At 39.3% G+C, this 13,676-nt stretch overlaps 1 protein-coding gene across 1 annotated transcript; it reads right to left on the reverse strand.

Annotated features, from left to right (window-relative positions):
- Window positions 1-1,648: 1,648 nt before the first annotated feature.
- LOC134742348 (kinesin-like protein costa) lies at window positions 1,649-13,354 on the reverse strand. Its single transcript, XM_063675405.1, has 6 exons — window positions 12,881-13,354; window positions 8,819-10,908; window positions 7,340-7,558; window positions 4,995-5,131; window positions 3,278-3,419; window positions 1,649-2,554 (listed from the first exon to the last, which is right to left on the reverse strand). The coding sequence occupies exons 1-6, from the start codon at window positions 13,155-13,157 to the stop codon at window positions 2,438-2,440; spliced, it is 2,982 nt and encodes a 993-aa protein (XP_063531475.1). The 5' UTR covers window positions 13,158-13,354; the 3' UTR covers window positions 1,649-2,437.
- Between the last annotated feature and the right edge of the window lie 322 nt (window positions 13,355-13,676).

The following is a 13,676-nucleotide window of genomic DNA, read 5'->3' on the forward strand; positions in this document are numbered from 1 at the left end:
AGATATTTAAAAAAGGTGGCCGCTACGTACTGTATTTTGTACTCGTACTAGCTGTTGCCCGCAACTTCGTACGCGTGGATTTGTATGTTGATGGTTATATATTCTACATGAGCATAGAACATTATGCAGCAAAAGATATCAGTAGGGACGGTTAATCATTTGTTAATAATTATACAACGCATGAAATTTGTCTTTCACAAACTACGAAGTTTCAAGACCCTAACTGAAAAAAAATTGTTCCCGATATAATCCCACTCGACCCTCTTAGAAGATTTACAAGTCCACTATTTAAAAAAAAAACGCTCCCGAAACTATTAAGTAATACAAACTATTCAAAAACGGTGTAAGTAATCAGTTTTCGTCTATTTTAATATAATGCCCTTTTTACCAAGTTTCAAGTTCCTAGCTTAAAAGAAAATTTGTACCATATATAAACTTACATCCCCTTTTAAACCCCTTTAGAGGTTGAATTTTTAAGAACGTTGAAATAACTTTTTTGGAATCTTATACAATGCCTTTCTAAGACGTTTCAAAGCATTTGTAATAGATTTACTTTCAACCCCTTTTAACCACTGTAGGGGATGAACTTTTATGCCTAATATGCCTTTATACAAAGATTTAAGTCCCACACTCACAAAAATATTTGATCTCCATACAAAATTTCAACCCCTTTTTCACCACCTTAGGGGATGAATTTAAAAAAAACCCTTAGTGGATACTAACGTCATAAAAGCTACCTATTGTGAAAAATTCAGCACTCTAGGTCCAACGGTTTGGGCTGGGCGTTGATTTAAGTGAGTCAGTCAGTCAGGACTTTTACGTTTATATATATATAACTAGCTGTTGCCCGCGACTTCGTACGCGTGGATTTGTATGTTGGTGGTTATATATTCTACATGAGCATAATATAGAACATTATGCAGCAAAAGATATCAGTAGGGACGGTTAATCATTTGTTAATAATTATACAACGCATGAAATTTGTCTTTCACAAACTACGAAGTTTCAAGACCCTAACTGAAAAAAAATTGTTCCCGATATAATCCCTCTCGACCCTCTTCGAAGATTTACAAGTCCACTATTTAAAAAAAAATCGCTCCCGAAACTATTAGTACAAACTATTCAAAAACGGTGTAAGTAATCAGTTTTCGTCTATTTTAATATAATGCCCTTTTTACCAAGTTTCAAGTTCCTAGCTTAAAAGAAAATTTGTACCACATATAAACTTACATCCCCTTTTTTACCCCTTTAGGGGTTTAATTTTTAAGAACGTTGTAAGACCTTTTTTGGAATCTTATACAATGCCTTTCTAAGAAGTTTCAAAGCATTTGTAATAGATTCACTTTCAACCCCTTTTAACCACTGTAGGGGATGAATATTTAAAAACGCTTAAATCACTTTTCTTGTATTCTAATAATATGCCTTTATACGAAGTTTCAAGTCCCGCACTCAAAAAAAATTATGATCTCCATACAAACTTTTAACCCCTTTTTCACTACCTTAGGGGATGAATTTTGAAAAACCCCTTCTTAGTGGATACTAACGTCATAAAAGCTACCTATTGTGAAAAATTCAGCTTTCTAGGTCCAACGGTTTGGGCTGGGCGTCGATTTAAGTGAGTCAGTCAGTCAGTCAGAACTTTTACGTTTATACATATAGATATATATTCGTCGATCTATGAACTCAAAACAAAAACGGCCGTTTTAACTTTGGACGCATATATTGACGAATCCAGCAACGTAAAAACTATTATAATGTATTCAAAAGGTACAGTACGTATCGGCCCCCTTTTTTAAATATATATCGATAAATTTAAATAATCACAATTATTTAGCAGTGAGCACGTTGATGGGATCTGAAGAATACGAATTAGTCGAAACTATGTGACTAAGTCAGTATAAAAATAATAAAGGAGTGAATCTTAGTGTTGTGCTCCGGTACAGTATCATGTCCGCTTTTGTTTTGATTAGCTATCACCCTCGTTTCTCGGTCAATAAGGCCATGTGCACACCGGCCGCGTGTGTGTAGACGTGCACGTGCGCGTTGTAATATACAGATCCTCATGAGCGACGGCACACCGCTTGCGTGACGTGTGCGTCCGCGGCTCAAACATTTTGACGCACGTGCACGTCTACGCACACGCAGCCGGTGTGCTTTGGCCTTAAAGGTCAACAATATCAAGCGAGTGGTTATCTTCCAAACAAGTTTCGGTGCCACAATGGATCACAACACGAATTTAGAGAATTATTACGGTTAGGTACATTATTTTTACAATAAGAATATGAAATCGTCGAATTTACAATAATTTTAATATTAGTTACTAGTAAAAAGTTTTAAACAGAGATGTATAAAATCATGGATAAATGTATTGTAATATTTTGTAAAAAGCGAATATGATAAATAAGTGTAAAGGCAGAAATAAAGCTACGAGTAAATATCAGTGTTTCTTGTGCTGCACGATGACGAGCTTGTTCCTCTCCTTGGTGACGCGCGCCGCGGGCGACGCCGTGGCCGGCATCAGCTGCCGCAGGTTCTGGCTCGGGATCAAGGGCGCCTGCAACAGAATAACTCGATTAACCTTTTCGACGCCGTGTCAACGTGTTACTATCTATGAAACCGATATGCGTCACGCACGACACGACAGACAAATGTGAACCGGGCTTTAGATTAGATGCCACAACTGAAATTGAACTTTATGCATATATGCGCGTAGGTCTTTGTTGCTCTGTGGTCTGTGACAGATTGAATAGTCTTCGGCGTTGGACCTACGGTGCAGATATAAGTAATCGTCATTGGCGTCAAAAAGGTTAGCGTATGCAGTAATAGACGACAAAGTGTTAATACCACTGGCGGACACGCCATAGTAAGGAAATCGATTTTTTCTATTCCAGCACTTTTATTTGTCAATTATATGACGGCCTGTGATATCTAAATCAACTTCATTAGATGTGCGACGCGTGGGGCGAGCCGGCGCTTATCTATAAGATTATAATAGCAGTGTTATTTTATTATGAATATTCATTTAAATAGTACAACTGATGTATTTTTTTTTAATAGACCGGGCACTCACTGAAGTTCCGTTTGCAAAAAATGCGGTTTGGGTATTGTATCGGTTATTTTACTCCTAGAAGTGAAAATAATCATACGAATTTCATTTGGGCGCGCGAGGGCGGTGCGTTGTCGTCGCTGGGATAAAAATTAAGCACTGCATTTTCGATTTACGAACAAAATGCGACCATTTCCGAGCATGTTTGAGAAAAGTAAATTCGCCACTCACCGGCGGACATCTCGCCAGCTGCTTCATCCGGTCGACGAGACGCATGGCGTCGTCGGACGTGTCGGTGTCCGTGGTCATGCCTAAGGACAGCGCTCGCTCGGGGTTGCCGCCCTCTAGGAACCGGTGCACCGATTGGTATTGTCTGAAATTGATAAGGTAAATTAGTGCTTGGAAATGGCAATTTCGTGTTACACAACATTTCCAACAAAACAGGTTGTGGAGACCATTTCAGGAACGCTTTATAACCAGCAATCTATGTTAGCGTCATTAGTTAAGTTTAAATTAAGCGTTTTTGAATAAAGCATCTTCTATTCTATTCTATTAAAAGGAAAAAAACGGAACCCTTATAGAATCACTTTGTTGTCATTAAATAATTTCACGGTCACGCGACATGTTTCGGAGAGCCTAAATAGGTCTCCTTTTTTAACATTTTACTTTGTTGTCCGTCCGTCCATCTGTCTGTCACGACCCTTTATCTCGGGAACGCGTGGAGGTATCGAGTTGAAATTAAAACCATATACTCAGATCTACAGCCCCTTGAAGCTGTGAAAAAATCAAACTTCTAAGTTAACACAAAAAAATAGACTGTCGTTTATGCCGCAAACCGACCTATACGTACCTATATTTCGTATTTCATAATTTAATTAATTATACAAAAATAACTTTATTTTTTCTTAGCCTACTTGAGTGTCCCACTGCTGGGAAAAGGCCTCTCCCCTGGTTCTCCATAACTCCCGATTAAGCGCTTCTTCCGGCCAGTTGTTAAGGAAGGCGTCAAAGGCGACTGACAATAATAACTATTATAACATATTAATAAGAATACGAATGATTTATTGCAGTACTGTGTACATTTGTAGATGGTAATCATGATACAATTTCAGTCTGTTTCAACAGTTACCCATTTCGGGTATGCAATACTTAAGTAACTTATGACCTAAACTTAAAGTAACATGCAAAGATATTTACAAATTAATTACATTCCAATTAATATTCAAAATATTCTTTCAAACTATAAAATGTTTTTTCTAGTAGCCAGTTTTTCAACCTTACCCTGAATCGGTTACCTTCAAGTGCCTTAGTATCAGCTGGAAGGTTATTGAATACTCGAATAGCTGTTACAAAAGTGCTCTTTTTGTATATGGATGTGTTTGTTTTTGGTAGTACAATGTTATATTTATATTGAGTCCTAGCATTGCACTTTGTTGAAGAGTGAGCTGTAAAGTAATTAGGCTGCTTTTTTACAAATAATCAGAACTAAACCGCCTCAGCAACGAAACGCACGCTCCGTGCGTGCACGCTGGACGCTGACGCCGACCGCAATACGTTGATTGTATTAAATTGTAGTTAGGCCAGGATTACACTTGTAAGTTTTACTTACGTAGGTAGGGACACGGCTATACTACAGAATGAGATATATCTCATTCTAGCAAATAGCTTTGTCCCTACTTACGTAAGTAAAACTTACAAGTGTAAACCTGGCCTTGGGGCAATTTTCCGCAACTCTGCGACTGGCGCCTATTTTGCGTGATGGAAATGGGAGGCGGACTAGTCCTGCCAGCCCAAATCCTCAAGGAATCCTATCAAACCTTTGATGTTTTGCCCTGTATGGTTGGTTAAAACCAATGTGGTATCTATTGCGTTCGGTGTCTGCGTCGAGCGTGCGTGGCGTGGCGGTCGAGTAAAGGAAACTAAGACGTAATATCGGCTGGAAGCACACCTGGTCTGCGCGTGATGGCGCGCGCGCTGCGCGAGGCGCCAGGCGGCGGCGGCGCGCGCGCGCCACGCCGCCGCCTCCTCGGCCGCCGCCGCCGCGCCCGCCTCCAGCGCCGCGCACGCGCTGCGCAGGTCCACCACCTGCAACACGACACGCATGCTGTTCGACCTGTATCATTATAGCCTCCTGAGACCATCCCTACAATTTTATGTAATATTCCACAGTGTAATTTGAATTTTTATTCTGTAACAAAAGGTTCTAATTTCAAAAACAAAACAAGTGCTTCTGGGTCTCAAGAAAAGAGCTCGATCCGGATAGAGGCCGTCCATGTTCATAATTTGGACATGGACGGCCTTGAGCGACCGCTCGCCGCCTCACTTGCCCGCTGGCGTCCAGGCTAATAATTTCTACATCTGCATCTGGGCGAATCAACTATTTCTTGTATGCGATCAATTTTTTTTTACATAAAAATGGATATTGATTTTTGCTGTTTATATAGCTCCAATTTATAAAACTAACGAAATAGAGCAAAAACAAGTTTTGTATTAAAAACTTAAATTCGCTGTATTTTTTAACTTATGGTATCTGAAGCTACATAAACTAATTACAGACATAGATCTACCTTATTCTATATCGTAAGTACAAAGTTTCAGAGCAAACTAGCTAATCGTTTTAAATAAGAGCGTAATTACGTTTGTATGGAGAACCGAGCTTGCCGGGGACCCTTAACGCATTCACTGCCAGCTGCCAAGTGTTGCGTGATGGAAAGGAGCGCGAGCACAGAATAACTAATAGTACTACCGTACAGAACATTCACTCCTTCACAAAAGTCAGATTTAGGTATAAAATTATACCTATACTCGCCGCCTGCAAGCAAAATTGAAACTTATAACCCCGCACGAACCGTGAATCTTCTTTGCGCGCCGCAGTTTTATGACCGAGCTGCGAGTGTCGGCACGGGGTTGTCACTTGACAAGTTTTTATACCTATACCTACTGATTTATTATTTTTAAGATAAATATGTAGGAATTACAAACGTTGATTCTGTAAACATAATTTTTTTATACGGAGATAGTATGTCTGATTCTCACGGAAGTAGGTATGCCACAGAAGTACTTATTCCTTTGAAAATATGTCGGTCAATATAGTCCGGAATTAAAAAAAAATGTTATTTCTGCTTCCTTGTTCTTCCGTTTATTCAGACATCCGTAAACAGAACAATATCTATAGATTTAGGTTCAGATTCAGATTCAGATATTTATTAATAAAATTTAGTATTTTACATGTCATTTTCAGTATAATGCATAATTATATTAAATTATCACTAATTAATTTACATTTTTAGTATACATTTTACAAATATAGGTACTTAACTTACGTATCTATTTGTATGTGGTTGGGTTGGCTGCCCTACTAACAAAGTTGTCGATGGTATAGCACGCCAGTTCAGTTAAGAGTGCCCCGAGTTTTTTTTCGAATGTTGTATCGCTTGCATCAATTATTTCGGCAGGAAGCGAGTTGTACAATTTTGCCCCAACAACAGCGAGTGACTTTCTAGATTTAGCTAGTTTACGTTGTGGGACAACTAAAAAGGGTCTCCGTCGGGTGCTCCTTTCCCTGGTAGGAGAGGAGACATAGTTGTGTACATTTGCTCTTATATACTTGCACGCAGTGAGGACATAGACACTTGGAAGCGTAAGTATTTTCAATTCTTTAAATAATTCTTTCGCAGGATGGTCGTGACACTTTCCTGTTATGATCCTTACTTCGCGCTTTTGCATTTTAAAGGGTCTGTCACGATCAGCTGCCAGGCCCCACAGGTCTACACTTTGCGTTAGTATTAAATGGAAATATCCATAGTACGCCTTAAGTAAGTTAACGCGCGATAGGGTAGGCGCGAGTCTGGATAAGGCATAGCACGCTGATGCTAGCCTGTCACACATAGACTCAATGTGAGGGGACCACGTGAGGCCGGCGTCCATCGTGCAGCCCAAGTACTGAACTTGATCCATCTGTGGTACTTGTACGTTATCTATTAAAATGTTAAGTTTTTTATCGTTTTTTCTAAGCTGAAAATGTATTATAATTGTTTTGTCAATATTTAGCATCATTCCGTTTGCCTCGAACCAACAATGGTTTCGAAGGCATTATGTATTTTCAATTTTGCCGCGAGTCGAGCGGCAGCCCATTGCCATACGCCTGCCCGGGAGGCGCGCCGGCCAAATGTACCTAAACTGCGAAGTGACACCCCCCTGGCGCGAGTGAGTTGGTTAAAGATAGCAATTCGCAATTTATCTGGGGAAACTCGGACAAGGCATAATTTTCCATTATCGCAAATGGAAACGTACCTTTTGGAAATATCTATAGAGAAGGGTCTTCATCTCATCATGCGGCAGTTTGTCGAGCCTCGCCATCAGCATCTGCTCGCCCCGGCTCTTGGAGTCGCGATTGTCGGCGCAATCCGACAGAGAGGCGGACGGCGATCGACCGCATATCAAGTTGTTCTTGTATTCTATGGCGGTGTCTATTGCTTCTATAGCCTCTTCACATTCAAGCAACTTGCGCTCCTAGAACACGAAATAATTGTCGTGATAAGAAAACCAACGAACGGTTTCATGTATGGAGAAAAAAGAAGTTTGTTGAGAACCATTTTAACCAACCATAGATAATAGAAGATGAATAATGCTTGGACACCTCATACGACACGACGAATTAATTAAAAACATCATACAAGGGAGAGTTGAAGCAAAGAAGAAGAGGAGACCATCACATACCACATGGACCGCGAGCCAGGCGCAAATTTCGTCTGTCATCGCCTCCCGGGCGAAAACTCGTATAGCGGTTAACGGCTATGTATGATGAACCCTCGTGAACGTCAGCTGCCGCTCCGTTAGTGGGTTGAGGAATGGCAGCCACCGAAACGCGTAACACGGTCTTTCCACAGCGATACAATCGGCTGACGATTTTGTTTATTCACAATAGCATCTAAACTATCATCTGACAAAGTATCAAGCGGGAGGCGATGACAATTTTTTTATAGACTTTATTTGCTGCCATTCTTCAACCCCCCAACGGAGCGGCAGCTGACGTTCACGAGGGTTCATCATACATAGCCGTTAACCACTATACGAGTTTTCGCCCGGGAGGCGATTGGTCATGGAAATCTGTTCCTGGCCCACGGTCTAATACGAAACTGGGTCCTGTAACACCCTGTGTTTCCTAGCTCAGGACACAGGGTCATGATTTACTGTATGTTTAAATTTATACAATAAACTTTTTTCATTATTTTTTTTCATACATGGCCCAAGTTAAGGAAAACTTCAACGTCGTGTCGTATCAGGCTGTCAAGAAGGCAGAAGACTGACATACATGTAAAACGCTCCACAAACAAGAGTCAACTCTTAAATATATAATGATGATGAGGAACGGTTTCTAGATACACATAAAAAAATGTGTTATACAAAGGGGGCCAAAAATCATATTTGAATCATAAATAGCCGGGTCCACACAGAGCGAGCATACGCGCGAGGCAATTTCCTCGCGCACAAAACGACCAGTGTAGACGTGCCTCGGCCGAGGCGGTGCCTCACAAAAATGTCGATACAAGTTACAACCGAAGCACGTCTACACTGGCCATTTTGTGCGCAAGGAAATTGTCTCGCGCGTATGCTCGCTCTGTGTGGACTGTGGACCCGGCTAATGAATATTTTTTTTAGACTTGCAGTGGTGCCCGGTGCCCTCCTGTATGCTTCACATTAGCTATCTTAACTGGTTACATTGCTCCAGGGGACATAATTTTGGATTCACATATACTTAGGTTTACTTACCTCAGAATCTGATAAGGATTTGTATATTTTTCTTTTGTGACCTAAACTACATCTTTGTTCATGTAAACATTCCCTAGTCTTCCTCAAGTTTTTAATTTCTTTTCTTAACATAAATTCCTTTTCTTTTGATAATTCTAAATTCTCCAAATCATTTGTCTTTTCTTTAAGTATACTGTCTATATGAGATATTCTATGTGTAAAGTGTTTTAATGAATGCACCTTTTTATCTTTTACTTCAACTGAACTTTCAGATAGTTCGTCTAATTTCATTTTGTCCTTAACTAGTTCTATGTCTAATGTGTTTTTACGTTTTTCGTCTTTTTTTATTTGCCGCTTTATTTGATCTATTTGTTTTTTATATGTTTTCAGACTAGTTTCATGTTTCCTTATCTCTTTTATATTGTCTTGGTCTATTGCACTGGACTCTTCACTGTCTTCTAGTTGTTTTTCATATTTCCCTATTATAGACTTACATTGTTGTAAATGGTGTAGTAGTTTGACATTATTCTTGTCAATGGCTAACTTTGAATGTGTAGCTGCAAAATCTGCCTTGGCTTTATTATACTGGTTCTTCGTGGCTACTTTGTCAGCATAAGGTTTATTTTGTGAATTGTGATTCATAGCTCGCGAGAGATCATCTATCAGTCTTTCTTTGGCAATACAAAGATTTATCAATTCTTTGAGTTGTGATTGGCTGTTCCCAATTTCTTTTGATAGTTTCCTAGCTAACACTTGTTTCTGTGCATACTTTTCTTTAGTCATTTTATACTTTTTACATAGCTCTACGTTCTTTGGAGAGTCAATCATTTTAAGAAGCTCTCTCTCAATCAGCTTTGGTTCAGGATCTAGATCATTTTTGTGAGATTCAATAAGAATTCTTTGAGATTCAGGTGAGATTGCTTTTGCTGCCACTTTTCTTAGTAACTCAAGTTCTGGTCCAGATAAACTTTCGCCTGGTTGAATGGTTCTCCTACGCCCAGAGTTTGACTGTGAAGTCATAATGGGCAAAGATTGTGACCCACTAGTTTCTGATATTGTGATATCATCAGAGTCTGCATGGTTCAGATATTCCTCACATCTATCTGCAAATAGTTGATCATTCTTTTCTCTAAAATATTCCATGAATTTATCTAGTTTGTCTTGGAAGACTGTGTCAGAGTCACTATCTTCTGATTCAGACTCTACATCAGATTCACTGGGCTCATCACTGGGTTCAGTGTCTTCTGCAATTCTTGGCAAGCCATGCCTTGGGCCTACGTCTTTATTTTCTACCACATCCGTATTGAGACATTCGTCACATTCAGCTTTCAAGAACAGCCATTCACTCACTTGGTTGACATCTGTTTCTGATAAAGATTTAGATTGCAATATTTTATTAAATAGTCCTTCTGCATTAGATACTAATTTGATCCACTGAGCAGTAGCAAATTGCAAATTGAAATTGTTATCAACTGGTGGTGCCATCGATTTTTCACTGTATACGGGCGTATTGTTATCCGCAAATAAATTGACTGTGACAAAATTTTTAATTCCTCTGCAACATAAACACAAATTCAGTATTTTCAATGTATCTTGATAATCTTCAGGTTCCGTGCTGGTACAGCCTATGACCCAAGTAAATGCGCGACCCCCAAACGAGTCTCGCAACATAGCAGTGAGAATACATTGATCATAATTTATTTGTTTGGGTGGATTGCCAGCTAACAGTTCCTTTATTATATTTTCTAGAGCAAAAAGTCCAGGTTCTGGATATGCAGCTAGATCACAAAAGCTAGCTGTTGACATTCTGTGATTGAGGACTCCATTTGTGCCAACCCATTTTTGTTCCATACTGACTGTAAAGACTGTATGGTTGTTACCCTGGCAACGTTGCCGCCAACCTAGCTGCAAATACTGAAAAGCTTCCTCAACATTACAGCATCTGACTAAACCAGCTCCCAACACATCAAATATATTGTTGTTCACAACTTGCATCCATGTTATGTGCAGAATGTACTCTCTCTCTGGCATTTGATTCAATTTATGAAATATCTCAGTCAGGAACCTGGGTACAATGCCTTGGTCACACTCACTATGAATGCATTCAAAACCTGAAAAATGTAACAAAAATCAATAAAGGGGATTAAAATGGAGATGTAACTAGATTAAATGCAGTTTTCAATAAAATAAAATAAAATTGCATAAGAAAATCTTGTCTGTCTACGGCGCACCAGGGCGCCGCAGCGCAGAGTTTGGGCAGGGTAGTCTTAAACTATGCTGGGGCCCTTGGGCACATAAGAATATGGGGCCCTTTTGGAAAGTAAAAAAAGCGAATAAAACTAGTGATATTAGTAGGTATGCTGCTGGTTTTTTGGTTACAATAATGATAATAATTTCTTTCGGAATATCTGTCAAGCAAAATCTTCTACTATATCCTCAAACTCAATGTGCTGTAGGATCTCACTTTCTATGCACTTATGCATTTCTATGCACTATTACAAATTACTTAGTCGCTCGCAGCTCATTTTTTTATTCTCTTAAGCAGCGAAAATGAACACTCCACTACAATTTGTAACCATTAGGCAAAGGAATATGGTGTACGTAGTAAATTGGATGCATTCTGATAAATTATTAATTATTACCCGACATACACAGTTTAGACTGTGACGAAAAGTAAAAGAAAAAACCAGTCAAGTGCGAGTCGGACTCGCGCACGAAGGGTTCCGTACCATTACGGAAAAAAACAGCAAAAAAATCACGTTTATTGTATGGGAACCCCATTTAGATATTTATATTATTCTGTTTTTAGTATTTGTTGTTATAGCAGCAACAGAAATACATCATCTGTGAAAATTTCAACTGTCTAGCTGTCACGGTTCATGAGATACAGCCTGGTAACAGACAGACAGACGGACTGACAGACGGACAGCGGAGTCTTAGTAATAGGGTCCCGTTTTTACCCTTTGGGTACGGAACCCTAAAAAAAGGCAAAAATGACTTGATTTTGTTTCAATTTGGATAAATAAAATCAACACCATTTTGACAGACTAGTTAGACCAAGATATCTCTGCAGCGATTTTGATAGCTCAGACTGTGCAAGTGTTATTTTAAATGTCAAACTTCTATGAAATTATGACGTATAAATAACAGTTTGCTGTGCTGTCAAAATCGTTGCAGTTATATTGGTGTAACTGTAAACTTTAAGACAAAAGTAAGTTTTATTTATGACCCGGTTGCTCACTGTTACTGTGTCCTTCAGGACCCCTGAGGATGGGTTCCTGGGCACAGGCCCGGTGTGCCCTTATGGTAAAGATGGTACTGAGTCTGGGAACCCCTGTTTTAGGATAATATCACATTCAAACAAAATAATCATATCACATTTATCTTACAGAAGGTTAAGCAGGAAAGCTGACACCACCATGTGGGATAGAGAGATGGGAGAGACAGAGGAAGACCTGCCTAATATTAGCCACCACAGAAACTAAAAATGAAATAAAACTATGAAAACAGATTATATCGCGTATATTGAATTTATAATACATCCCGACGTTTCAAACCCTTTACAGCGTTCATGGTCAACCTTTGTGAGACCTTTGTGTTGGATGATGTTGGACATTCTGAGTTTAATATGTTTTGAAAAGATGTTCCGCCGAGTTTGGAGCCTACAAACCTTTAGGAGGGAATTAAATCTTCTCGGGGCAGAGGTGTAGGGTTGGAGCTGGCGTAGCTTTATCGGGTATATATATCTTTACTTGAAAATAGTTGCATTATATAACTAGCCTTATGAACCGATTTTGCATGTACAACCAGCCTTAAAGTTTTATAGCCTATGATGGTTCATTATTTTTGTATGTTCAGTCACCCGTTGACCACGAACGCTGTAAAGGGTTCGAAACATCGGGATGTATTATAAATTCAATATATGCGATATAATCCGTTTCCATAGTTTTATTTCATGAGCAACTATCGTGGTGACCGAAGACAATGTTAAAAAATTGTTAGCCAATATTAGTTGCAAGTGGCAACCGGTCATTAAGACTCATCCTATTTTGACCATTTTCAGCAAATTTATACTAAACATACCTGGCCCAAACAATGTGTAGGTCTTCCCAGTCTTAGGCTGCCCAAAGACAACCACTGAAGTATCACATCCATCAAGGAAACAATTTATTTGCGGTATCATAAACGAATTGAAGAGGTGTGCTTGAGTACAGTCCACTGGCAAAGCCCTGTTGACGTGAAAAGTTTGTCCACTTTCTGTTATCACGATTTGAGTCACTGGGTTACTGAATATGCATTGTGAAGAGTCCACAAGGCTCGGAGGCTTCAACCGCACAGCGATTTGCACTGGGATTTCCATGGTGACACCTTGGAGGCCTACAAACTTGAGCTAAATTATGAAATAAGTATTCCTATACTTGTCCCAAGATCACATTATGTCAATTCCACTTCAGACATAAACCATTAAAATGTCAGTTCTACATAAGTGTGCGGTAACTAAAGAATTACGTGAAAAATCTTCTTTTCCTCGAAAAATAGCACACACACTAAATTGTACACAAATAAAATAATTGAGATGACACAAACGAACGAAACGTTCAGAAGAAAAAAGTTTTTTTTGTTTTTTTCTGGTGCACAGCCAGATAATCTTACGCTCCCTCCACACTCGTTGCGCGAAGCTGCGAACGCGAGTGTGGAGTCAAGTTCGCTAATCAACTTAGTAAACTACTCATCCTTTTCTTTTGGGTGCTAGTACCAGTGTAAGACAAAGATTCTCTCTGTCTATGTTTGAAATAAGACAGTCCTCCAAACAATAGCGCCTTTTTCTACTGACAAAATTTGCTTGACCAACTATGTTGTAAATTTATAAATATCTCAG

The sequence above is a fragment of the Cydia strobilella genome, chromosome 1, assembly GCF_947568885.1.
Source record: "Cydia strobilella chromosome 1, ilCydStro3.1, whole genome shotgun sequence".
Classification (NCBI taxonomy): Eukaryota; Metazoa; Arthropoda; class Insecta; order Lepidoptera; family Tortricidae; genus Cydia; species Cydia strobilella.